At 46.9% G+C, this 27,223-nt stretch overlaps 2 protein-coding genes across 2 annotated transcripts in view; one reads left to right on the plus strand and one right to left on the minus strand.

The window, feature by feature from the left end:
* Positions 1-14,355, plus strand: part of LOC126202876 (proline-rich protein 2-like) — a 74,719-nt gene extending 60,364 nt beyond the window's left edge. The window contains exons 2-4 of the mRNA XM_049936916.1: positions 304-454; positions 7,988-8,252; positions 13,094-14,355. Of these exons, the coding sequence (XP_049792873.1) occupies positions 304-454; positions 7,988-8,252; positions 13,094-13,360 (683 nt within the window). The 3' untranslated portion in view covers positions 13,361-14,355. The remainder of the gene's footprint in view (positions 1-303; positions 455-7,987; positions 8,253-13,093) is intronic.
* Positions 1-27,223, minus strand: part of LOC126204276 (uncharacterized) — a 681,498-nt gene that overhangs the window by 621,304 nt on the left and 32,971 nt on the right. The gene's annotated exons all lie outside the window — the stretch shown is intronic.

The raw sequence follows: 27,223 nt of genomic DNA on the forward strand, positions 1-27,223 counted from the left end.
TGAGCTATGGCGGCGCCATCTAGCGGGCCAACCATCGCGCCATCTGGTTTCCGCCCTTCAAGATAAACGAGTTTCGTTCTTTGTGGTTTTTTTTTCGTTTTAGGCTTATTTCGTGAGATATTTGGCCCGGTCACTATCAATGGACCACTCTGTACAGGCGTTGCCGATGGCAGCGCCGTATTCTGCCTGTTTACTTATTTCTGTATTTGTATACGCATGCCTGTACCAGTTTCTTTTGCGCTTCAGTGTAATGTAGGTATTTGTGGGCAGCTGATAAACGCCGTACTGGCTGGTGTGTTTCAGGTGTAACGTTGTGCCTGACTTCGCTGCTGGCGTCATCCAGAGCAGGCGAGGACGGCCGCTGGGTCTGGGGTAGCAGCGGCCGCAGCTTCGTCTCCGATCGAGACCCCTACTACAACAGGGACCGCTACCCGCCCGTCACCGGCAGCTACAGGTGGGACTCGGTCGCAGCGCCGAGCTCTCTGACGTTACCCTCAATCACGTCCTGTTTCCCTTCCTTTACCCTATGGTATCACTGGTCTGCATTTAACCTTTTTTTCTGAAGTCAAGAATTTTGTAGCTAACCTTAAATATCGTCACAGGCCTCGCACTGGATGTACTTATTACAGTTTACTGACTTCGACTCTGTGGTCATTTAAAAAAAATAGCTAAAAGGCAAAATGTGAATTTTAAACAAAACATTAAAAAGGGTGAAACTGTAAACCTGAAACGTTTCTGCAATGTGTCATCCAGACTGTCTTAAATATGACAATACTGGGGCTGATAGTACACTCCTGGAAATTGAAATAAGAACACCGTGAATTCATTGTCCCAGGAAGGGGAAACTTTATTGACACATTCCTGGGGACAGATACATCACATGATCACACTGACGGAACCACAGGCACATAGACACAGGCAACAGAGCACGCACAATGTCGGCACTAGTACAGTGTATATCCACCTTTCGCAGCAATGCAGGCTGCTATTCTCCCATGGAGACGATCGTAGAGATGCTGGATGTAGTCCTGTGGAACGGCTTGCCATGCCATTTCCACCTGGCGCCTCAGTTGGACCAGCGTTCGTGCTGGACGTGCAGACCGCGTGAGACGACGCTTCATCCAGTCCCAAACATGCTCAGTGGGGGACAGATCCGGAGATCTTGCTGGCCAGGGTAGTTGACTTACACCTTCTAGAGCACGTTGGCTGGCACGGGATACATGCGGACGTGCATTGTCCTGTTGGAACAGCAAGTTCCCTTGCCGGTCTAGGAATGGTAGAACGATGGGTTCGATGACGGTTTGGATGTACCGTGCACTATTCAGTGTCCCCTCGACGATCACCAGTGGTGTACGGCTAGTGTAGGAGATCGCTCCCCACACCATGATGCCGGGTGTTGGCCCTGTGTGCCTCGGTCGTGTGCAGTCCTGATTGTGGCGCTCACCTGCACGGCGCCAAACACGCATACGACCATCATTGGCACCAAGGCAGAAGCGACTCTCATCGCTGAAGACGACACGTCTCCATTCGTCCCTCCATTCACGCCTGTCGCGACACCACTGGAGGCGGGCTGCACGATGTTGGGGCGTGAGCGGAAGACGGCCTAACGGTGTGCGGGACCGTAGCCCAGCTTCATGGAGACGGTTGCGAATGGTCCTCGCCGATACCCCAGGAGCAACAGTGTCCCTAATTTGCTGGGAAGTGGCGGTGCGGTCCCCTACGGCACTGCGTAGGATCCTACGGTCTTGGCGTGCATCCGTGCGTCGCTGCGGTCCGGTCCCACGTCGACGGGCACGTGCACCTTCCGCCGACCACTGGCGACAACATCGATGTACTGTGGAGACCTCACGCCCCACGTGTTGAGCAATTCGGCGGTACGTCCACCCGGCCTCCCGCATGCCCACTATACGCCCTCGCTCAGTCAACTGCACATACGGTTCACGTCCACGCTGTCGCGGCATGCTACCAGTGTTAAGGACTGCGATGGAGCTCCGTATGCCACGGCAAACTGGCTGACACTGACGGCGGCGGTGCACAAATGCTGCGCAGCTAGCGCCATTCGACGGCCAACACCGCGGGTCCTGGTGTGTCCGCTGTGCCGTGCGTGTGATCATTGCTTGTACAGCCCTCTCGCAGTGTCCGGAGCAAGTATGGTGGGTCTGACACACCGGTGTCAATGTGTTCTTTTTTCCATTTCCAGGAGTGTATTTGAGAACATAACTTATTAGTATCAATGGATCGGTTTGTCTTCTATTTTGTTGGTACTAGCTAATGCTAAATCGGTTTTACCATCAAAGAAGTAACACATCATTCAGCTATTAGACTTAGGGGCTAAATATAAGGCAATGTGTTATATCGTTTTTTGCAAGCAGTGCACCATAACTGCAGCTACGCCATACGTTACGTAAGAAATTTACGTCAATAAAGAGCGCTAGTATGCTTTTATTAATAGCATCTGATTAAAGAAGCCTTGTCATGTTGATCTTCAGTATTTTACTATGGCGTTAATAAATCTTTAAAAAACTATTTGTATGACCTTTTATATTTCTTTTAAATTATTTATTTTGTGGATGACTTAACCACTACGATACTAGCGATTTTAGCTTTTGGCGAATTCTATTTGAGATCTGACAATATGTTACCAAGAAGAGCTTCAAAAAATGTTTAAATTTTTGTTTCGATTGTGATGTAACAATTCTGTAGGGCACAATTGTATGAACCAATTAAGGATCTTTTGTATAAGATGTGGTCGATCGCTTCACCACTAACATATGAATAAACACATAGTTCAAATGTTCAAATGTGTGTGAAACCTTATGGGACTTAATTGCTAAGGTCATCAGTCCCTAAGCTTACACGCTACTTAACCTAAATTATCCTAAGGACAAACACACACACCCATGCCCGAGGGAGGACTCGAGCCTCTGCCGGGACCAGCCACACAGTCCATGACTGCAGCGCCATAGACCGCTCGGCTAATCCCGCGCGGCAAACACATAGTAAATCGGTGTTTCTTTATATACACTCCTGGAAATTGAAATAAGAACACCGTGAATTCATTGTCCCAGGAAGGGGAAACTTTATTGACACATTCCTGGGGTCAGATACATCACATGATCACACTGACAGAACCACAGGCACATAGACACAGGCAACAGAGCATGCACAATGTCGGCACTAGTACAGTGTATATCCACCTTTCGCAGCAATGCAGGCTGCTATTCTCCCATGGAGACGATCGTAGAGATGCTGGATGTAGTCCTGTGGAACGGCTTGCCATGCCATTTCCACCTGGCGCCTCAGTTGGACCAGCGTTCGTGCTGGACGTGCAGACCGCGTGAGACGACGCTTCATCCAGTCCCAAACATGCTTAATGGGCGACAGATCCGGAGATCTTGCTGGCCAGGGTAGTTGACTTACACCTTCTAGAGCACGTTGGCTGGCACGGGATACATGCGGACGTACATTGTCCTGTTGGAACAGCAAGTTCCCTTGCCGGTCTAGGAATGGTAGAACGATGGGTTCGATGACGGTTTGGATGTACCGTGCACTATTCAGTGTCCCCTCGACGATCACCAGTGGTGTACGGCCAGTGTAGGAGATCGGTCCCCACACCATGATGCTGGGTGTTGGCCCTGTGTGCCTCGGTCGTATGCAGTCCTGATTGTGGCGCTCACCTGCACGGCGCCAAACACGCATACGACCATCATTGGCACCAAGGCAGAAGCGACTCTCATCGCTGAAGACGACACGTCTCCATTCGTCCCTTCATTCACGCCTGTCGCGACACCACTGGAGGCGGGCTGCACGATGTTGGGGCGTGAGCGGAAGACGGCCTAACGGTGTGCGGGACCGTAGCCCAGCTTCATGGAGACGGTTGCGAATGGTCCTCGCCGATACCCCAGGAGCAACAGTGTCCCTAATTTGCTGGGAAGTGGCGGTGCGGTCCCCTACGACACTGCGAAGGATCCTACGGTCTTGGCGTGCATCCGTGCGTCGCTGCGGTCCGGTCCCAGGTCGACGGGCACGTGCACCTTCCGCCGACCACTGGCGACAACATCGATGTACTGTGGAGACCTCACGCCCCACGTGTTGAGCAATTCGGCGGTACGTCCACCCGGCCTCCCGCATGCCCACTATACGCCCTCGCTCAAAGTCCGTCAACTGCACATACGGTTCACGTCCACGCTGTCGCGGCATGCTACCAGTGTTAAAGACTGCGATGGAGCTCCGTATGCCACGGCAAACTGGCTGACACTGACGGCGGCGGTGCACAAATGCTGCGCAGCTGGCGCCATTCGACGGCCAACACCGCGGTTCCTGGTGTGTCCGCTGTGCCGTGCGTGTGATCATTGCTTGTACAGCCCTCTCACAGTGTCCGGAGCAAGTATGGTGGGTCTGACACACCGGTGTCAATGTGTTCTTTTTTCCATTTCCAGGAGTGTATTTCAAAGGTGATATGCAAATATACTTGTTGATTTTATTCAATAAAAATCGATTTTCAGCTACTATATCGGAAAGAAACTGAGTTAGTTAGTTTTTGGATTATAGACAGCGTTACCTACACTACATGACGCAAACTGAGGCTGCTGTATTGTTGTAAACAACAACTTCAGTTTCCTTCTGCCTGTATACCAGTAAACACGTATTGTGACATATACTGCTGAGAGTTTGTTGGATTATAACTCACTCAAATGGTATATCGACTAAAGCGGATCATTTCTATTGGATAACATGGTGTTTTACTTATTGTTTTATGTAAATAAATTCAGGTTCTGTAAGTTCCTTGTATTTTAGCACTGAAGATATCTATTTATATCTGAAATCTGGATATGCAATAATAACAAAAAAAGAATGGGGTTGCTACTGATTGCTGTGTCGCTGCCCTTCCTTGCCATCCAGTGGCTGTCTCGTCCAGTCCTTGCAGAGAAAGATTAATTAATTACGCGATTAATAATATTTCGAATAAACGATTCACACAGGAGGCAAAACTATAAATCTAATGACCATGGGCTGATGGCATGAATACATAACAAATTGGAAACGTAATATGCAAATTTGTATTACAATATTAATTTTTCTCGCTATTTGGTCCTGCCGATTTCTTGCCTTGACATGGGACAGTCGGATGGTGGGAACAAAATAAATTGATATTCGCTGAACATAGAATTTCAGGATGTCACAAGATGACGTACATTTATGAAGAACAGAGCCATTGCATTATTCAACTACCGCGGGGAGTGGCTTCTTTGTTTGACATGTACCGGCTCCACTACTTAGGAGCCAGTCTTGTGTAGAGTCATATCGGTAGGAATACAGTTCCACCGCACGGCTACCTAGAGCCGTACTCCCGTGCGAACGCGGCTTCCTCTGCGAGCTGACTGCACACCACTCACCAGTGCTGACGCGGTGCGATTTTCCGTGTTTTCCGGCCTTTGTATTCGAATCTCGTATTCTCTCATGGTCAATTAGATCTCCCATCTGTTTCTCAAGATGATTTGCCGTGCTTTACTAGTTACACTGGCTGGACAAACATTTAGTTTCTTGTTTCACTGTTTCTCTTGTAACTTCTAATTTCCTTAAAGGACTGAGTAGACTCTTATTCAACATACCAATAAACGGGACACAGCATACCTCTGCAAAAGAACGAAAGGTAATTCCTAAAGAAGATGTACTTAGTAGTAAGCAGCCCAACAAGCCTGCATCTGACGCGTCTTCCTATCGCCCTACATGTCTCACCTCGGTGTTCAGCAAGCTCTTGGAATACATCCTTACCCGGCGCATCCATCCCACCTCCACCGAAACCACCCCCTCCCCAACACCCAATGTGGCTTTCGACCTTCCTTCTCTACCGATGACCAACTCCTACGCCTCACTCATTTCCTCTCCCTCCAGCTTAACTCCCTTCGCTCCGCCATTTTTGTTTCCCTCGACCTCGAAAAGGCCTACGACCGTGTCTGGCATCCCGGTCTCCTGTTTAAACTTCAACCTACGCCCTTCTTGTGAGCTACGTCCGTCTGATGGCCTCCTTCCTCTCCCGCCGCCCCTCCTACGTTACCATCTATAACGTCGATTCCCGCACGTTCTACCCCTCTGCAGGTGTGCCCCAGGGCTCTGTCCTCTCCCCTCTCCTCTACCTCCTGTACACAGCAGATATGCCCCCCCCCCTCCAGTACACCTCCTGCAGTATGCCGATGACACCGCATTCCTCGCCCACGCTCCTACCCTCCAAAGTTCCCAACGCCTTCTCCAGAATCACCTTTTTGCCGCATGGTGCAAACAGTGGTTACTGAAAATCAATCCTTCCAAGACCCAGGCAATCATCGTAGGTCATATCACTCACTCCTTCCGGCTCCTTGACTTCTCCCTTACCATCTGCACGCGTCCTGTCCGCCTCTCCCCCACCCTCACCTACCTTGGCCTCACCATTGACCGTCACCTCACCTGGATCCCTCATCTCCGCTCTATCCAATCCAAAGCCCACAACCGCCTCAAACTCCTCTCTGGCTAGACATAGGGGTTGAACACCTCTACCATCATCCACACCTACAAATACTTAATCCGTCCCATCCTCTGTTATGCCAGTCCCACCTAGATATCCACCCCGCTAATATTCTGTAAGTCCCTCCAGATCCTCGAGCGCCATGCACTCCGCCTCACCTTCTGTATCCGCCTCCCGCCCCCACGCGGATCGTCTACGACGTGATTCTTTTCCCCCATCTGCTCCTATTCCTCTAACATATCCACATACTCTACACCTCTCGCCGCCTTGATCCCCCTCACCCCCTGGTTGCTCCTCTCCTCTCCAAGCCCCACCCCCTGCCACGCCTTCACTGCTGTGTCCCCCCTGCCCTCCATCTCTACACCCTTCATCTCCTTTCCCAAGGTGGCTTCTGTCAACTCCCCCTCCCAGATGCTGCCCTCTCTCCCTCCATTTATCCCTTCTATCAACTCTGATCCTCACCTCCCCCTCCTTTCCTTTGTCCTTTACCCGGGCTCCCTCTTCCCTCCCCCCCATTGCATCCTGTTTTTCCCCTCCTACCCTCTCTCTGCCTCCTCTCTCTCCCCCAAGTCCTAAGTCCTTTTGCGTTTCCTTCCTCTGCCTTTCCCCATTCCCTCTCGCGTCTGCCCTACTGCCCCCTTCTGAGTTCTCTCCCTTCGTCGGTTCCCCCCCCCCCCACCCACCTTCTCCTCCCCCCTTTTTTTCCCCTCCACATGCCCTTGCCTGTGATGTATCATCTTCGTGCAGACTTTTTAGTGCAGTGTTTCCAGTGCTTGTTAAGTGTTGTGCGTCTTTTCTGAAGTGTTGCAAATGGACATCATACTGTTGCAGGGTGTGATTTTTATATCTCTTGCGAACATAAACCAGACTGTCGCCGTGTTTTTAATTGTCTGTCTACTATTTTCCCTGTCTGCCTCCTGTGTATTTTATTATCATCGCCCACCATTTGTTTTATGTTTTAACTTTCCACAATTTTCCGCCGTTTTACAATTTAAGTCACCATTTTATCGCCTGCTTTTATTGTTTCTCATATTCTTATGTTTTAAAAATTCTGTAGGCTGAAGAGCAGCGTACTAAGCTGCTGCCAGCCCACCCCCTTCGGGGGAATCGAAATCCAATAAAGGAAAAAAAATAGTAAGCAGTGGGGAATTACTAGGTGAAAAAGACTGCGTGGCGGGGAAAATAGACTAAAGAATGGTGCATGATGCTTTCGGCAAAGTCAACGATCTTTCAGAACCAAGCTTCCTCTGTGTCTCTAACGGCAAGTATACCATCAGCGTGGGGTCCAGTTCTGCCTTGTAACAGTGAGACACGAATTTTTGTTGTGAAAACGATTTATAAATTGAGAGTTGTTGAGCAAGCAGTGGAGAGACGAGCGGTGATAATTAATAGGAGACAGGAAAACAAATAAAAGTGCAGTGAACTGTAGTTAAGCAGGGGAGATGTAAACAAAAGTGTTCCTGAATTTGTGCTGCGTTGCCGCAGGCCCCCGCCGCCAATCTACGAGCCGGAGCCGGGGCCAGACCCTTCGCGGCCGCCGCCCCCGCCGCCGCCTCCTCCGCCCCCGTACGGCCGGCCCGACTACCGGCCAAGGCCCCCTGGCCCGCCCCCACCGCCCCCGGGCACGCCCGTGCTGACGGGCCCCGTGCCATCCTGGGAGCAGCGGCCCACGCCTCCTGGTGGCTTCAAATCGTACGACCGCTGCAAGTGCGCCCACTCCTTCAACTGCAACTCGCCTGGCATTGTCTTCGTAAGTACCGCAGCCTCGCAGCATAGGAGAAGTCCAGTGCTAAATAAAAGTGGAAAGTGCCTCTGTGTGTGTGTGTGTGTGTGTGTGTGTGTGTGTGTGTGTCAGAGAGAAAGGGAGAGACAGGGAGGAGGGAAAGAGAGAGAGAGAGAGGGGGGGGGAGAGATTATTCACAGTGGATGAAAAGCACTGATACACTATCTCATCCAAAGTATTGGGACAGATGGATTGGTTGGTTGATTTGGGGGAGGGGACCAAATGGCGAGGTCATTGGTCCCATCGGATTAGGGAAGGATGGGGAAGGAAGTGGGCCGCGCCCTTTCAAAGGAACCATCCTGGCATTTTCCTGAAGCGATTTAGGGAAATCACGGAAAACCCAAATCAGGATGGCCGGACGCGGATTTGAACCTTCAGCCTCCCGAATGCAAGTCCAGTGTGCTAACCACTGCGCCACCTCGCTTGGTTTGGGACGTTATGGGTGGACATTAATTGGGTATGTGTCAAACCTTTGCCTTTAAGACGGCTTGAACATTGTTGAGGATGGTGAATGGTGGAGGAATGGCAGCCCATTCTTCCTCAACAGCCGTAATGTGGGACGGTCGGATCGGGAGCGAAATTGACGTACCAGCTTATCCCAAAAGTGTTCCATTAGTCAGGAAAGTCCATTTCAGGGATGTTATGGTCCACAAACCATTGTGTCACAGTTGCTGCTTTATGACAGGGTGCATTGTCATGGTCATACTAACAATCATCGTATCCGAACTGTTCTTCTGCAGTGCACAGACATAATGCTCAAAACGTGTTCACATCCTTCCGCATATAGTGTTTTCTTAAGCGCAATAAGGGAACCACACCCTAGGGTGCATTGTCATGGTCATACTAACAATCATCGTATCCGAACTGTTCTTCTGCAGTGCACAGACATAATGCTCAAAACGTGTTCACATCCTTCCGCATATAGTGTTTTCTTAAGCGCAATAAGGGAACCACACCCTAAGCAAGAAAAATAACCCCTTATTTTAACACCACCTTCTCCATACTTCACTGCTGACACTACACATGATGGCAGACAACGATCTCCAGATAGTCACCAAACCCTAACTCTCCGATCGCATTGTAGTAGTGTATAAAGTGATTCATCCCTGCAAATCACTTGTTTCCAGTCATCTACTGTCCAATGGTGTCACTCTTTAGACCGCCTCAAGCTTCGCCCAGCATTGAATTTAGAAATGTGCGGCTTACGAGCAGCTGCTCGACCATTGTACCCCATTGTTTTTAAGTCCCCACGGACAGTCATTGTGATTTCTGGGCAGCTGGTAGCACTTTGGAACTAACGAATGATTTATTCAGCTTACTTCATTCGATTTCTTTTAAACTACCCTGAACAGTGCTCGACAATCTCTGCCTGTCAGTACATGAGATCTGCCAGGTCTTGGTTTATCTTCGGTTGTCCTTTCTCATTTCCGCTTCATAATCAAATGACCGTCGACTTGGGCAGCTTTAGAAGGTTTTAAATGTCCCTGATGGATTTGTTACACAGGGGTACACAATGACTAATCGACGTTGGAAGTTAGTGAGTTCTCCTGATCGACCCGTGGGCCGGCAGGTGTGGCCGTGCGGTTCGAGGCGCTACAGTCTGGAACCGAGCGACCGCTACGGTCGCAGGTTCGAATCCTGCCTCGGGCATGGATGTGTGTGATGTCATTAGGTTAGTTAGGTTTAAGTAGTTCTAAGTTCTAGGGGACTGATGACCTCAGAAGTTAAGTCGCATAGTGCTCAGAGCCTTTTGAACCATTTTTTTTTTTTTTTTGATCGACCCGTTCTGTTGTTACTGCTTCTCTTCCGAGAACACGACAATACCCACTGGTAGACGCACGAAGTGATCACGTCATGCTCTGTGGATCATCTTATTGTGGCTCCGACAATGACTACACGCAGATGGATTTTATCCGATTTGCTTTCGTCAAGGGGCCTAATGACTACATCACGTAACATCGAAATCGGTAGCTTAGTAAGGAGCTCAAAATGTATGGCTGGAGGTGTTGTACTGTTTGACCAACTGTTGACCAATCGAAGTCGCAGTCACCATATTCAACAAAGATGGACATTCAAAGATACGTCTTTCCCAAAGTTTGTCTGAATCACTAATTTCTTTCATGAAGGCTATAGTCGACTTATTTCCCCAATTAGCGAGTACCCTGTTTCTAATGACCAAGGTGTCACCATGACGTTAGACTAATCTTTCCTCCACACAAACTGTGCTGTAAAACGGACACTCATAGCTTGTTGTTTTGAACTGTATTGTAAAAACCATGGTGCTTCGTACTTTGTATTGCTGTGTTCCACCTGTTCTTTCGATGTCGTCATACCATCCTCCTTTTTTTCCTCAATAGTCTTCTGACTGGTTTGATGCGCCCCGCCACGCCTTCACTCCCGTCTATCTTACTTGCAATCAACTTCTCAGTCATTTGTTGGATATATTACAATTTCTGTCTTTCCCTATAATTTTTATTCTCTACAACCCACTCTAGTACCTTGGGTATAATTCCTTGATGTCTTAACACTTGTCCTGTCATCCTTTCCCTCCTTTTTGTCCCTGTTACAACGTGTTCCTTTCTTCGTCGATACTGCGGAGAACCTCCTTATTTCTGATTACGCCACCTAATTTTCAACATCCTTCTATAGGACCACATCTCAAATACTACTATGCTCTTCTTTTCCGGTTTTTCTCACAGTTCATGATTCACTTCCGTATAATGCTGTACTCGAAATGTACATTCTCATAATTTTGTCCCTAAATTAAGTGACATCTTTTTTCCAGGAATATCCTATTCTTCTATAATGAAGTGGTTTCTAATATCTTCTGCATCATCATATCATTGATAATTACCGATTCTTCCGCCTTTTAGGATCAGTTTCCCACCACAACGGCAAGAGCATGTGCCGAAACTCTGTCCATTTCTCTGTCCGCCTTGATAAAGCAATTGACAGAACGAGAGTGACTTCTTGTACAGGTTGCCATTGTTATTGGTTTTTATTCATAATGGAAGCTGTGGGATTGAACCTGAGAACCAAGGCGTTTTTAATTAGTCGTCGAAGGCGCTACTCCTACACCACAGAGACCCATCCTTTCATGTCACCTATATTTGTTAACCCGGTGATGATTTAAAATCAAAAATAGTGGAAAGTAAACGAGATATTAATATAACAGCTTGTGACATTTCCTCCATTTCCCTCTATTCTCGCACAATCTCTTCATTTCCACAATTTTTTTCCTACGGATTTATCCCAGTTTCTCCAACCTGTCCCCCTGAATGATGTAGGATACTCCTCGTCCAGCTCCTCCCTGTACACGCATTTAAGATATTTATTCAGCTTTCATTTCCTCTCACATTTTCTTAGTATGCTCACACCACTTCAATTCATACTCCTAAACCATCACACTCATTGGTTTCTTTGCCCAATCTCTCCTCGATTTTTTCATTTATAACTCTATTTCTTCTGATCTTTCCTAATTTATCCTCATAAACTTTATTTCTGGGGCAATGATCCTGCGTAGGTGTTCCCCTTGCAGTGTTAAGTTCTCCATACTATGCACTGTAATTAGTATTCAAATAATTGCATTGTAAATCTGCATTTTAGTTTTCGTACTTATCGCTTCCTTTCCTAGTATCGTGTTATTCATGCGATAGGACGCTGACACTACTTCCGTAATTGTTGAAGTGGTTCAAATGGCTCTGAGCACTATGGGACTTAACATCTGAGGTCAACAGTCCCCTAGAACTTTGAACTACTTAAACCTAACTAACCTACGGACATCACACACATGCATGCCCGAGGCAGGATTCGAACCTGCGACCGTAGCAGTCGCGCGGTTCCGGACTGAAGCGCCTAGAACCACTCGGTCACAGTAGCCGGCTTCCGTAGTTGTATTTAGCACATCTTGTTCTATTCTCCCATCACTATTTAGTGTGGTGACAAGACATTCAAAATTGCCTACTTTTGCAAGAGCCTTTCCATTACATAATATACTGAGTTCTTCTTCCTTTGCCGGCCGCGGTGGTCTCGCGGTTCTAGGCGCGCAGTCCGGAACCGTGCGACTGCTACGGTCGCAGGTTCGAATCCTGCCTCGGGCATGGATGTGTGTGATGTCCTTAGGTTAGTTAGGTTTAAGTAGTTCTAAGTTCTAGGGGACTAATGACCACAGCAGTTGAGTCCCATAGTGCTCAGAGCCATTTGAACCATCTTCTTCCTTTCTTGTATTCTGAAACCACATTACTTTCTTTTATCTGTATTCACCATCATTTCCTTCCACTCCAGTTCTTCAAACCATTCCACTATGGCCTAGTAAACTCTTTATGATGTATCATCTGCGTAGAGTAATATTTGCAGATAGACTGGTCGTAGCCTCCAAATTCCAGGCTTTGTTCTGTCAGTTCGCTGCTTGCAATAGTGCTGGTTCAAATGGCTCTGAGCACTATGGGACCTAACATCTATGCAATAGTGCTGATTATACGCAGCAAAATGTAATTATTTGTCAAACAAGAAACCAGATTCAAAGTTCCGACTGTACCAATTCTGGAGGTGGTAGTCCCACAGTGTAATGGAAGGGCTTCCGCGGACTTTAGAATGATTGGTAAGAACATGGTACTAAATGAAGCTTTCAGAGGATGTCTGTGGCGTGCACATCGCTCAGAAACTAAGTTTTGTTTCGCAGTGCACACGCGATAGAGCGAGAGAAAGAGAGAGACTGGTTTCGGGACCTTGTTCTTCAAACATTTTCAACTTGACACGTTTAACCCGGTTAGAAAATGTCGCTAATATTTTTGGTGTTCTGTGTACAGGGCAGCTGCGACGCTGGCAAGCAGTACTGCTGCTATGACCTGAAGCCGCAGGGCGAGGGCTTCGGCATCGACCGACCCTACGGCGGCGGCGGTGAAGGCCCCGTCACGTTCGGGGGTCGACCTGACGGTCCTCGAGACATTCCCGAAGTGCTGGTGGGTCCTGGCGGGCCCACAGGGATCATTGGCGGCCGACCGAGGCCAGAGTATTACGACGACGACGACTATGACGGGTTCGGCAGGTCCGCCAAGAAGGACAAGAAGCTCTGAAGCACCCACCCCCTGAGAGCGACCAGCGACTCGCCTACAGCGTGTGCCGCTCCTAGAAGTCACATCCGTCTCCGAGGCAGCCGGAACACCTGTCAGTTGAATGAAATCACCAATGCATCTTAGTCAAATGTACATTCCATACTCCAAAGCTGTTCATCGATTAACACAGCTTCGTGATTCACGCTTGAGAAAGTCCAGTGGTGGGACAAGCTGCCATCCACTTGGCGGTCCTTCCCTGACCCACAGTTGTAACAGTGTTGCCAGTTTTACCGAGAAACTCGCGACCTTGAGAATGCGCTAACGAGTGCATCCCGTATCGCAATGCTGCTTTTCTCCACCTGTACACATTGCTCACGAAGTTATTTTAATCAACTAAATACCTCCCTTGTATGTAATTCAGCCGTGGGTCTAATAATCAAGACATCACCCTGGTGGTGAAGGAAATGTGTTACTCTTCCATCTGATAATGGGGGACATTTTAGTGACAACAGTTTTTTAGTAACAGCTGTCTGACTGTTCAGTGATTGTCGTCACAGAAGCTTATGGACCAACAGTTTCTACCTGTTTTTCTTTTTATTGTTGCGTGTGTGTATGGGTGCAACTTTCAAATGTATTACGAAGAACAAGAATCAGGCAGAAACCTCAGTCTCCATCCACAAAATATTTGTATTCGAGACATCAATGGATCTTGATAAGATCCATATCAGTCCATTTCATGCCATTTCATTGTGCTCCCAACGTGTAATCAGAAGAACTGCTCCCTCTTCATCTCACATACATAACGAACAAAGAACACAGAATTTCTTCTTCAAGTCACGTCAAGAGATTTCATTCAGTGCAGGGATTCACAAGGGTCCATTAGGCGAAAGCTACCTTAAATGTAAACTGTATATTGTGTATATTAGTATTAAAGGTATCTTTCTCCTTGTAAGTCCAGCTGAGAAAAATGTGCATTATTTATTCTTAAATATTCTAAATAAATAAGTAAATACAAAGACAGATTTGTCTGATTTTCCACACCTACTTATTATCTCTGATCTTTTGCTGACAGAAAACTATAAAAGGGAAAAAAAGAGCTGTTAGTGCAGAGGTATGTTTCAGTAAGTACTAGTTCTAGTCACTGATATTTTGCTGCTTAGAAGGTATTGCAGCATATGTTTGAAACCAACAGTTGAAACTTAAAATGCTACGTAGTAGCCGGTGGTTGTAATTAAACTGACTGTGTGCCGGCTGCAGTGCGGGCTGTATACATCGTAGGTGTGTACATTAATGAGAGCACTCACAGAGTATGCTGAAAAAAATTATAGTTCCACTTTCTGCCACCAGGTGAAAATATGGCATTGTAAGCAGTCGTAATGTGGTGAGGATGCAGGAAAAGGGGAGGAACGATCAAACACATGATAACAGGTGTCTGTCACGTAATTAGGACATGGTCACAAGTTATAACACGTGTTCAGTATGATATCCCGACTCAGCAACATGCTGTAACACGGGATAGACAACAGTTTCCCGCAGCATATCCATTGTAATCAGAGCTACATGTAGTCGTATGCTATCTTTCATATCAGGAAGAGCCTCAATACGTCCCTGATAGACCCTATCTTTCCGATATTCCTACAACCAGAAGTCACATGGATCTTGCTCGGGGAATCTGAAAGGCCACACTTACTGAAATTACCTAGAGATGATGCTGTCGTTACCGAAAGTTTCTCGATGCAGATGTCCCAGCTGGCAAGCGAAATGTGCTGTCGCACTATCTTGTCTGCGCCACTAGTTTCAGACACAATTGCATTCTTGCAAATCTGTAATCACATGTCGCACAAGGAGCCCTTATAAGGTGCAGATGTCACTGTACACCTACCAGGCACGCGAGCTGTGCTCGAAGAGAAACGAACTGAGAATGATGGAGCTTGTGGCACTCATCACACAGTCATATAAGATGAGCGCAGTGGGTACTCCTGCACAGCGTGTGGTAGAGTAGAACCCCAGATGCGACAGTTCTGTGCATTCACGTCACGTCACTGCAGAGCAAACCGAGCCTCTTCTGTCCTAAGAATATTCCGTAGCCGCACTTCATCCATTTCCATGCGTGCCAAAAAACGATGGACAAAGTCACGGCGCGTTAGCCTATCTTGGGGTTTCACTCGGTGCACATTCTTAATCTTGTATTGTAGGGGTACCAGTGTAAAACGCGCCGCAAAATCTTTTGAACTGTTAACTAGTGGAGAGACAATTCCCGTGACACATCTCGATCACTGGCTGCACAATTTGAGGCATGCGCTGTACGGTCGGCTAAAGCTACAGCAACTTTATCAACAACTGTCATGGGGATTGGAAGCCTCCCTCTCCCTGCTGCAAGCCACCTAATTCACTTGTTTCTTCAAATTTATCATATTCTTCGGCCCATTTATTATTGACATGGGACCTCCTCGCAGATGTTGCTGTCGGCAATATTCTCACAATGCAGCGTTGTTATTGCTGCCGCTCTGATAAAACGAACTTTACTACTAGTGCATGGTCTTCCTTCTCGACAGCCACTGCGTTTCGTTCGAAAAACTTCAACCCTCCTGACCCTTTACACCAAGAGTCACTTTACAATATGTGGTGCCACACAACGTGGCACTACACAAAATTGGCACTAATAGCATAGGCACATAGGGGACACATACGACACAGATCTGTAAGTCCACGGTATTGGTGATAAGTTGAGAAAACCGTCCCGAAACACATGTGCTACAAAACGCTACTGTTTCCTGCGCATGTACCCCGACATAAATATGAGATATGATTACGTACATAGGCCGCACAACGGGTTGGCATATTCTGGATCAGGTGGTCGAGCAACTGCTGGGGTATAGCCTCCCATTCTTGCACAAGTGCCTGTCGGATCTCCTGAAGTGTCGTAGGAGTTTGAAGACGTGCAGCGATACTTCGACCGAGAGCAGCCTAGACGTGTTCGATGGGGTTTAGGTCTTGAGAACAGGCAGGCCACTCCATTCGCCTGATATCTTCTGCTTCAGGGTACTTCTCCACGATGGCAGCTCGATGGGTCCGTGCGTTATCATCCATTAGGAGGAAGGTGGCACCCACTGTACCCCTGAAAAGGTGGTCATACTGGTGCAAAATGACGTCCCGATACACGTGACCTGTTACAGTTCCTCTGCCAAAGACATGCAAGGGTGTACGCGCACCAAGCATAACCCCAGCCCACACCATTAAACCACGACCTCCATACATGTCCCTTTCAAGGACATTAAGGGGTTGGTATCTGGTTCCTGGTTCACGCCAGTTGGAAACCCGGCGAGAATCACTGTTCAAACTATACCCGCATTCGTCCGTGTACATAACATGGGACAACTGTTCCAATGACCATGTGCTGTGTTCTTGACAGCAGTCTTTACGGGCTCTCCTGTGCCCAGGGGTCAGCACCTTGTACGTCTCCGGGCGAATAAACCATGTCTGTTCAGTCTCTGTAGACCGTGTGTCTGGAGACAACTGTTCCAGTGGCTACGGTAAGGTCCCGAGTAAGGCTACCTGCAGTACTCCGTGGCCGTCTGCGGGCACTGATGGTGAGATATCGGTCTTCTTGTGGTGTTTAACGTCATCAATATGTGTGTGTTCTTTGAGCCATTTTCAACACACAGTCACCATTAGCACGTCTGAAAACGTGTGCACACTTACTCGCTGCACCGTACTCTGACATGCGCCAACACACCTCTGCGTACGTGGACTGCTACCAGCGCCACAGAGCGACGACCGCAGGTCAAATGCACCGCATGGTCATACCACGGCGTGATTTAAACCCGCAAACCGCCCACCTGAGCCTTGTTTCACCATGTATCAGCATTATCCTTAATTTATGAGCATGAGTGTAAATCAATATGTGTCGCCAAGCGAGAAACAGCATCCTGACGTCAAAACGAAACATTTCACATTCTGACTTCTTACAGCGTCATATTTTCACCTGGAGGTAGAAAGTGGAGTTTTATTTTTCAGCTTATTCTGCAAGCGCACCGATCGATGAACCTACCTACGATTTTCAGCGTCCTGCGATGTATACAGCACGCACTACAGAATTCGGAACTTCAAATGGTTCAAATGGCTCCGAGCACTATGGGACTCAACATCGGAGGTAATCAGTCCCCTAGACTTAGAACTACTTAAACCTAAGGACATGACCCACATCCATGCCCGAGGCAGGATTCGAACCTGCGACCGTAGCAGCAGCGCGGTTCCGGACTCGGAACTTCATAACTTTAATTATAATCGCCCTGTATTACGAAGGCCTTTGCGCTGTTTCCGTCGTTGACCAGATGCGTCCTTTCCTAAATGGAGTGATATTAACTTTAGGGCATTGAAAGTTTCTGTATTTATCTCACAATTTAGATAAAACTCTATCTCATTACTTTTGTCATCCCAGTGTATAATGCTAAAGCAAACTAAGTTATGAAAAGAAAACGCCCTCTTCAGATCTATTTTTGTCCAGAAATCTGTATGAGACATCATATTACTGGACCATACGAACTGGATATCCGACGATCAGGGCAGAAGATGGTTCAAATGGCTCTGAGCACTATGGGACTCAACTGCTGAGGTCATTAGTCCCCTAGAACTTAGAACTAGTTAAACCTAACTAACCTAAGGACATCACAAACATCGATGCCCGAGGCAGGATTCGAACCCGCGACCGTAGCGGTCTTGCGGTTCCAGACTGCAGCGTCAGGGCGGAAGAGAACAGAAAGATATTTATATAATTTAAGGCAAAATGAAATACGAATGACTAAGCATAACACTTAATAGAGCCCCTTTATCCTCCTGTGCGGAGAAGGAATATAATACGAGGGTTGGAACTTTAATAGAGGCAACTATTTATTTACAGCTCGTTTGGCGTCATTGGCCGGAAGGTCCCGTGCGGGCAGGTCCGACCGCTTTGGTGCAAGTCTTATTACATTAGACGCCATATTGGGCGGCCTACGCGCCGGATGGGGATGAAGACAACACAACACCCAGTCTCTGAGCGGAGAAAATCTCCGACCCAACCGGGAATCGAACCCAGGCCCGTAGGACGGCAATCCGTCACACTGACCACTCAGCTATCGGGGCGGACACAATGCTGGTGACTACTTTGAACGTCAATAACACTTCTGTCTCTATGCCGTTGATTTTTGGAACACAACCTACCACCAGCTTAGACAGAAGTGATGACACTTTCTGCAGCACTTGACCATCATTTTGCGGGACAATGCTTGAGCACGTACAGTGCAAGCTGTTACTGATTTGTTTGAATGATGGGGCTGCTAAGTGCTATACCACCGACTGCACTCCCCTGACTTAAGCCCTCGTGAGTTCAACTCGATTTATAAACTGAAGGAAACACTTCACGGCATTCGCTTCAGAACTGCTACAAATTCGTCAGGCACTACACCGCGCCGCTCGAACTGTCAACACAACTGGTACTGCTAAGAGTATCCTACGACTTCCACATCGCTGGCAATGGGTTTGAAACACGTAACTATTTTGTTCGAGCTGTAAATAAATAATTGCCACTATTAAAGTTCCAATCCCCCGTATAATAATGACAAAGATGCTCGCTGTATGTTGGGTCTCAACTACACTGGTGTGCAAAACTTAAGGATGTAAATAACTTTTGTATGATGTGTCACTGCCAAGTAACTTAGCTCAATGAAACTTTGACCACACATAGAAAGAACTTCTGCAGTATAGCACAAAATGTAACTGAAAGAAACTCGCAATCAGACGAACAGAAATGACACTTTTATTCAAACACAATAACTACAGAACTTACCGCGACTCCTGACGGTCGCCTTGACATTACGAATGGTCCTTAATATGGTGTGTGATGATCATGGTCGGCAATGCATGCTCAGCAACGTGCTCCCATGCTGTCCACAAGACTGGTAACGAGTTAGTTTGGTAGGACGTTCTATTCCTCCACCAGCGCGGTTGAAAACTGTGGATGGTCGTTGATGCATCTGGACTCGCTGTAGTACGTGTCTCCAAAGCAGCCCATACGTGCTCGGTGAGATTTAAATCTGAAGAATGGGCGGGAAATTCCATTCGCAGAATATCATATCCTTCGATGAGCTCCTCCGCGTGTGTTTACGTTTTGCACACCATTGTATTTCAAAACCCACCAGTCTATTCAGACACGCACTGTGTTTGGTAAGGGTGTACTATCGTATTTGCAGAGAGCTTCTTACAAAAAGTGTAAACACACATTTTCGTCAGGCGACAATGAGAGCTGAAGTTACGTTGTTAGCTGTCGCCACGCCGCTGTATGACAGTTTGCTTATTTTCCTGAAATGAATGTTTTCCAGCATGTTTATGTTGGCTCTGTTCTCAATCTGCCGTAATGGCTTCAGGCAATGGACGGACTGCAGGCTGTATCTTCTTGTCCAAACATCCTTGACATCGTATAAGAAATCACACTGGATACCGCAAGTATGTCGTAACGGCTAAAAAGACTTCTGCTGACAAAGTAAACTTCAGTTACGCGTGCACTGACTACGTTTGCGTTCGCCGGTATCAATGATAATGGCCTGGGCGTTCAGAAATCTTGCGGGGCTTCTCCGTACCTAACTTGCTAATGGCTACATTTTTCTTTCGTTATAAGCTTTGTTGTACGTATTCTTTCTACTCTAACGATATTACACAGAAATGTAAAACATCAAGAATGATCTCCTCGTATTCAAGACAGAAAGTAGTTATCTCAAAGTAGTTCATAAATCCCAAAGTACACTCATGCTCATAAATTAAGGAAAATGCTGATTCATGGTGAAACAACGCTCTAGTGGGCCGTTTGCGGGTTTAAATCACCTCGGGGTATGAGCATGCGGTGTATTTGACCTGCGGTCGTCACACGGTCGCGCTGGCAGCAGTCCACATACACAGAGATGCGTTGGTGCATGTCAGAGTACGGTGCAGCTAGTAAGTGTGCAGGCGTTTTCAGACGTGCTAATGGTGACTGTGTGATGAATATGGCTCAAAGAACGCATATTGATGACGTTATGGGGGGGGTAGAATACTAGGGCGACTGAAGGCTGGTCAAACGCAGCAGGTCGTATCACGGGCCCTCCGTGTGCCACAAAGTGTGATCTCACGAGTATGGCAACGATTCCAGCAGACAGGAAACGTGCCCAGGCGCTACGGTGCGGGACTTCCACAGTTTACAACAACACAAGAAGACAGATATTTCACCATCAGTGCCCGCAGACGGCCAGGCCACGGAGTACTGCAGGTAGCCTTGCTCGGGACCTTACCGCGGCCACTGGAACAGTTGTCTCCAGACACACAGTCTACAGACGACTGAACAGACATGGTTTATTCGCTCGAAGACCTGAAAGGTGCATTCCACTGACCCCTGGTCACAGGAGAGCCCATAAAGCCTGGTGTCAAAAACACAGTGTATGGTCATTGGAACAGTGGTCCCAGGTTATGTTCACAGACGAGTCCAGGTATAGTCTGAACAGTGATTGTCGCCGGGTTTGCATCTGGCGTGAACCAGCAACCAGATACCAACCCCTTAATGTCCTTGAAAGGGACATGTATGGAGGTCGTGGTTTAATGGTGTGGGCTGGGGTTATGCTTGGTGCACGTACACCCCTGCATGTCTTTGACAGAGAAACTGTAACAGGTGACGTGTATCGGGAGGTCATTTTGCACCAGTATGTCCGCCTTTTGAGGGGTGCAGGGGACCCCACATCCCTCCTGATGAATGATAACGCACGGCCCCACAGAGCTGCCATTGTGGAGGAGTACCTTGAAATAGAAGATATCAGGCCAATGGAGTGGCCTGCCTGCTCTCCAGACCAAAACCCCATCGAGCACGCCTGGGATGCTCTCGGTCGACGCATCGCTGCACGTCTTCAAACCTTTACGACACTTCAGGAGCTCCGACAGGCACTGGTGCAAGAATTGGAGGCTATACCCCAGCAGCTGCTCGACCACCCGAACCAGAGTATGCCCAATCCGTTGTGAGGCCTGTGTGCGTGTGCATGATCATATCCCATATTGACGTCGGGGTACATGCGCAGGAAACAGTGGCGTTTTGCAGCACATGTGTTTCGGGACGGTTTTCTCAAATTATCACCAATACCGTGGACTCACAGATCTGTGTCGTGTGTGTTCCCTATGTGGCTATGCTATTAGCGCTAGTTTTGTGTAGTGCCACGTTGTGTGCCACCACATTCTGCAATTGTCCTTAGTTTATAAGCATGAGTGTATGAAGCTATCCCTATGTGCATAGCTAAATGAACGCCGACACGTCTTACACTGGGGAATTATTGCAATTTCGTCGTACAACAAACAAAATTGTTCAACGCGACCTCTTCCTCCACCCTTATCGTAGCTGCATTGCGTACCACCGCCCTCAGAAATATCCTCTGTATTGCGTACTGAGAACAGGCGGCTACAATACAAAGGGAGCAGTCGCAGCAGTCCAATGAGGGACAGATCTTAGGTGTACCCAAAGGTAAAGCTCCACGTTGGGTTAATATGTGAAAACATGATGGCCAGGCAGTCCGACCACCTATTCAACACCCAGCATTCTGTGCGTTAATAAAGGTCTGTGCAGGCGTAGTGTCTCAAAAATGCAGGAGAACCATCATGAATGAAGTAGAAATGGCAACATTATGCTAGTGGCACGTACCACAAGTAATCAAGATACATAGTAAATAAGAAATTTATTTACTTATGCCCAGTAATCTTGTTTAGAAGATTATGCTGTCCCAACAAACACCTTCTAACAGGCACTGAACAGGTGAAAATAGGAAGATCCGTCGGCAGAACAACTGACCTACAGACGCTGTTTCTGGAAACTGTAAGGTATGCTTCGCATTTTATTGTAGAAAACAGTGTGTGTTATTCATTTATATATAGTCCAGTCAAATGGCTCTGAGCACTATGGGACTCAACTGCTGTAGTTATCAGTCCCCTAGAACTTAGAACTACTTAAAACTAACTAACCTAAGGACATCACACACATCCATGCCCGAGGCAGGATTCGAACCTGCGACCATAGCAGTCCCACGTTTCCGGACTGCGCGCCTAGAACCGCGAGACCACCGCGGCCGGCTATAGTCCAGTCATATTGTTTTGTATACACTGATTACAAAAATGATTCTAGATTGCGGTTCCACGTGCGAAGCAGTAAGCTATTGTCTGATGCGAATCGCCAACACGAATTATATCCTAACAAAGTTCCGTCGACAGTAATCTGAAGTGCTAATGATGAATCAGTTATTCAGAATGTAATTTGGAGATTAACAAAATGCTGGTTTTTAAAAACAGCCGACCCCTTTTCAAGTAAGTAAATAACTGTTAAGGCACAACTACGAATTCATCACCTAGTACATGTGCTGCACGTTCTCCTTATTATTCCTTCCTATAACGTCTACGTCTACGTTAACTTAGAAATAGGTTATTAAAATGTGAGGCCTAGTGTAAATCTGTTATTGGCGTCCTCGTGGAGAGAATCATTTTGGTGGGGAAAATGGAGACCGGCCATGCATGTATTAACTGCCCAACTTTCGTTGTTCAATATGGCTGGGATAACTGGATGAACAAAGAGCCATCTGGGAGATTTGGCTTGGCTCTGAGCACTATGGGACTTAACTTCTAAGGTCATCAGTCCCCTAGAACTTAGAACTACTTAAACCAAACTAACCTAAGGACATCACACACATCCATGCCCGAGGCAGGATTCGAACCTGCGACCGTAGCGGCCGCGCGGTTCCAGACTGTAGCGCCTTTAATGGGAGATTTGATTGTGAGTTTAATGACCTATGGCATTTGCTGGAGCCTCCAGGTTAAGGTATACAAATAAAGTTTTTGTTTATTTTTTACACAATCACTTTTTATGATACAATTATAATCGGTCTCGGCCCACTATGGTTATCTTCAGATGCTACGGGCGGGCATACGGTGAACAAACGTTCATGCCTTGACAATTCAAGAATATTTGTTCACACTATGCCACGCATAGAATCTGAATATGGCCACTGATGACTGAAACCAGTTATGTCATTAAATGCGATCGTCTCAAAAATAAAAAATAAAACTTTATAACAAACCGGAATATCGTCGCCCCCCCCCCTCTCTCTCACTCTCTCTCTCTCTCTCTCTCTCTCTCTCTCTCTCACACACACACACACACACACACACAAGGATAGAAGCTGGGCCGGCCGCTGTGGACAAATGGTTCTAGGCGCTTCAGTCCGGAACCGCGCTGCTGCTACGGTCGCAGGTTCGAATCCTGCCTCGGGCATGGATGTGAGTGATGTCCTTACGTTAGTTAGGTTTAAGTAGTTCTAAGTCTAGCTGACGGATGACCTCAGATGTTAAGTCCCATAGTGCTTAGAGGCATTTCAACCATTTGATAGAAGCTGGAGAGAAAGATACAACGTAGCTAGAAGCAGATATTCGAAACGTAATTCAACGTAGTAAACATGATAAGAGCGGAATGCAAATGTCAACAAAGAATACGTCCACACACCAGAAGGAAAAACGCAGCTGCCATTCGACGAAGGGAGTCCAGTTCTAGTCGTCAACTCGTATTATCGCCGCCACACACCTCCAACGTCGGATAAGGCGAGAGCAGAACACAACCGGAGACTGTCGCAGTTGATGATTTCAGTGCTAACGAGTGGGAAACTACTTTGGCTCTCGTGCTCTTTAGAGATCATGTCTGCCTTAGTGGCCTAATAAATCAAAGACTTTAACGTAACCTTAAGATGCTACTAATTCCGATCTCTGGTGATCTGCAGAGAAGCCCCCCCATAATATCATGCAAATTTAAGGGAAATATAACGTCGCACAACGGAAAAGTCTTATTGTAGGAGATGGCTCAATCAAGCGCGAAAATGCGAGTACCGCACCACACATGATAATATTAATGAAGCGTCATCCATCTACAACATAAAAAAGCGGTCACTTTAACAATTGGGGGTGGTTTGTTAGTATAAAGCATCAATATATGACTGAGATACATGTGAAAATTTAATAAATACATAAGGGATTGTAATTGTGAAATCTAGCTTTGGCACAGGTGGATGAACACCATTCGTGAAACTAATTTATGGATATGATCGGTGACTGCAAGTTAGTGGTTTAAAGAGAGAACAGGGGAAAATAAGTACGAGCACCAGTAGAATCGCCAAAGTGCGTGCTGGGAACAACTAGCCGCCTGCGAACCTGATAGCTGTGCAGTTAGCTCCTAGTGAGAGTTTACTACCCTCGTGTACCCTTCAGTTCGGTGACTGTATCGCCGGCTCATTCTTACAAGGGAACCTCCCCATCGCACCCCCCTCAGATTTAGTTATAAGTTGGCACAGGGATAGGCCTTGAAAAACTGAACACAGATCAATCGAGAAAACAGGAAGAAGTTGTGTGGAACTATGAAAAAAATAAGCAAAATATACAAACTGAGTAGTCCATGCTCAACGTAAGCAACATCGAGGAGAGTGTTAGCTTACGAGCGCCGTGGTCCTGTGGTTAGCGTGAGCGGCTGTGCAGCGACAGGTCCTTGGATCAAATCTTGTCTCAGGCGAAAATTTTAATTTTTTATTTTCAGATAATTATCAAAGTTCAGCCACTCACACATAATCAACTTCGCTCTCCAAAATTCCAGGACATGTTCAGATTTGCTTGGACATATACAGAATTTGACGGTCTACTCACGGAAACATTTGAAAACGTAAAAAAACATGTTTTGACAGAGCACAGGGAAAACTGTGCGACTCTGAAACTGTTGCATTCATTTGATGCAGTTTATGTGACAAACTCTTATGTTTTCATCACTTTTTTTGAAGTGATTATCACATACACAAGAAAACCTAAATCGGGCAAGGTAGAAGAATCTTTTTACCCATTCGCCAAGTGTACAAGTTAGGTGGGTCGACAACATATTCCTGTCATGTGACGCACATGCCGACACCAGTGTCGTATAGAATATATGAGACGTGTTTTCCTGTGGAGGAATCGGTTGACCTATGACCTTGCGATCAAATGTTTTAGGTTCCTATTGGAGAGGCACGTCCTTTCGTCTACTAATCGCACGGTTTTGCGGTGCGGTCGCAAAACACAGACACTAAACTTATTACAGTGAACAGAGACGTCAATGAATGAACGGGCAGATCGTAACTTTGCGAAAATAAAGAAAGTAAAACTTTCACTCTTGGGAGGACTCGAACCAAGGACCTTTCATTCCGCAGCTGCTCACTCTAACCACGAGACCACAGCGCTCATCAGCTATCGTTGTCCTTTTTGTTGCCTATCTTACACATGGACTACTCAGTTTGTATATTTTGCTTATTTTTTCATAGTTCCACACAACTTCTTCATGTTTTCTCGATTGATCTGTGTTCAGTTTTTGAAGGCCTATCCACTGTGTCAATTTATAACTAAATCTGAGGGGGGTGCGATGGGGAGGTTCCCTTGTTAGCACTCTTACACAGCGTGAATGTGCAAGAAGGGCTACAAATAATGGCTGAAATTTCTGAGCCCAGCTTGCTCTCCGTATTGAGTACTAAAGTGGAAACATGCTTCAGTGCGACCGCAAGTCTCCTCTCATCAGTCGTATGAGACAAAGTCTTTACTCTTCGATCGTCTGTCCGCGTTTGTTTAATCGATCTCTGCCTTAACTTTCTGAAATTCGACTGTTTTTACCAGCCTAGGAGTCTCGCCAGCGAGATGCAGTGCAGCAGACCTTGAGAGTTCCGCCCAATAACAAGTTAAAGGAACTACTACTGTAGCGGATTTTGTCATGCTGAATCAATTATGATCTGGCAAGTGGCGGAAGGTAGCAAATTTCTCCCACTGCTTGGCAGGTTTTTAAACCAGGCCTGTCCAGTGACATGTAGTTACACGTAGGAAAGCACATATTACAGAAATAATTATTGTGGACCAATCAAAGAGCCCACTGCAAGGTTTTAAATGATCCAGTTTTTGTGCTAACTGTGAGACTGTAGGATAACAGCAGATCTTACACTTCTGCCTTTCTGGCGTGTGCACCTGGCCACACACATTATCTTCCCAAAAGATTTATTTGGGCGTCGTACAATGGAGTTTTATGACAGACAGGCTAGACCTTGGGCTACGCGGTGTGCAGAGATGGGTCGAAGCGAATTCTACGCTGTCTACCTACACTCAAGGGCAGCTTTCAGCTCTGAACACGTTTATAGCTCCCACTGGTCCTTTTAAGCGAACTTACATGTCGCCCAAGCCAGCTAGGAAGCTTTCAATGCTACAGGCCCCCAACTGTAATAATAGGAAGGGCAGAGATGAAGTAATTAGCTGGACAGTCACTGGTATTATTGAATATTGTCTGCAGTCATGATTCAGCATAAAAGGGTCGATTACATTGACCATGGGGATGTGCATATAACATTATGAAATATAATGAAGCGCCAAAGAAACTGGTATAGGCATGCGTATTCAAAACAAATATATGTAAACAGGGAGAATACGGCGCGGAGCTCGGCAACGGCTATATAAGACAACAAGCGTCTAGCTCAGTTGTTAGATCGGCTACTGCTGCTACAATCTCAAGTTTTCAAGATTTAAGTGAGTTTGAACGTGTTGTTATAGTCTGCGCACGAGCGGTGGGACACAGCATCTCCGTCGTACCGATGAAGTGGGGGATTTCCCCGTACGACCATTTCACGAGTCTACCGTGAATATCAGGTAAAACATCAAATCCCCGACATCGCTGAGGTCGGAAAAAGATCCTGCAACAACGGGACCAACGACGACTGAAGATAATCGTTCAAGATGACAGAAGTGCAACCCCTCCGCATATTGCAGCGGATTTCAGTGGCGAGCCATCAAAGATTGTTAGCGTGCGAA

The sequence above is a fragment of the Schistocerca nitens genome, chromosome 9 (genome assembly GCF_023898315.1).
Source record: "Schistocerca nitens isolate TAMUIC-IGC-003100 chromosome 9, iqSchNite1.1, whole genome shotgun sequence".
Lineage (NCBI taxonomy): Eukaryota > Metazoa > Arthropoda > Insecta > Orthoptera > Acrididae > Schistocerca > Schistocerca nitens.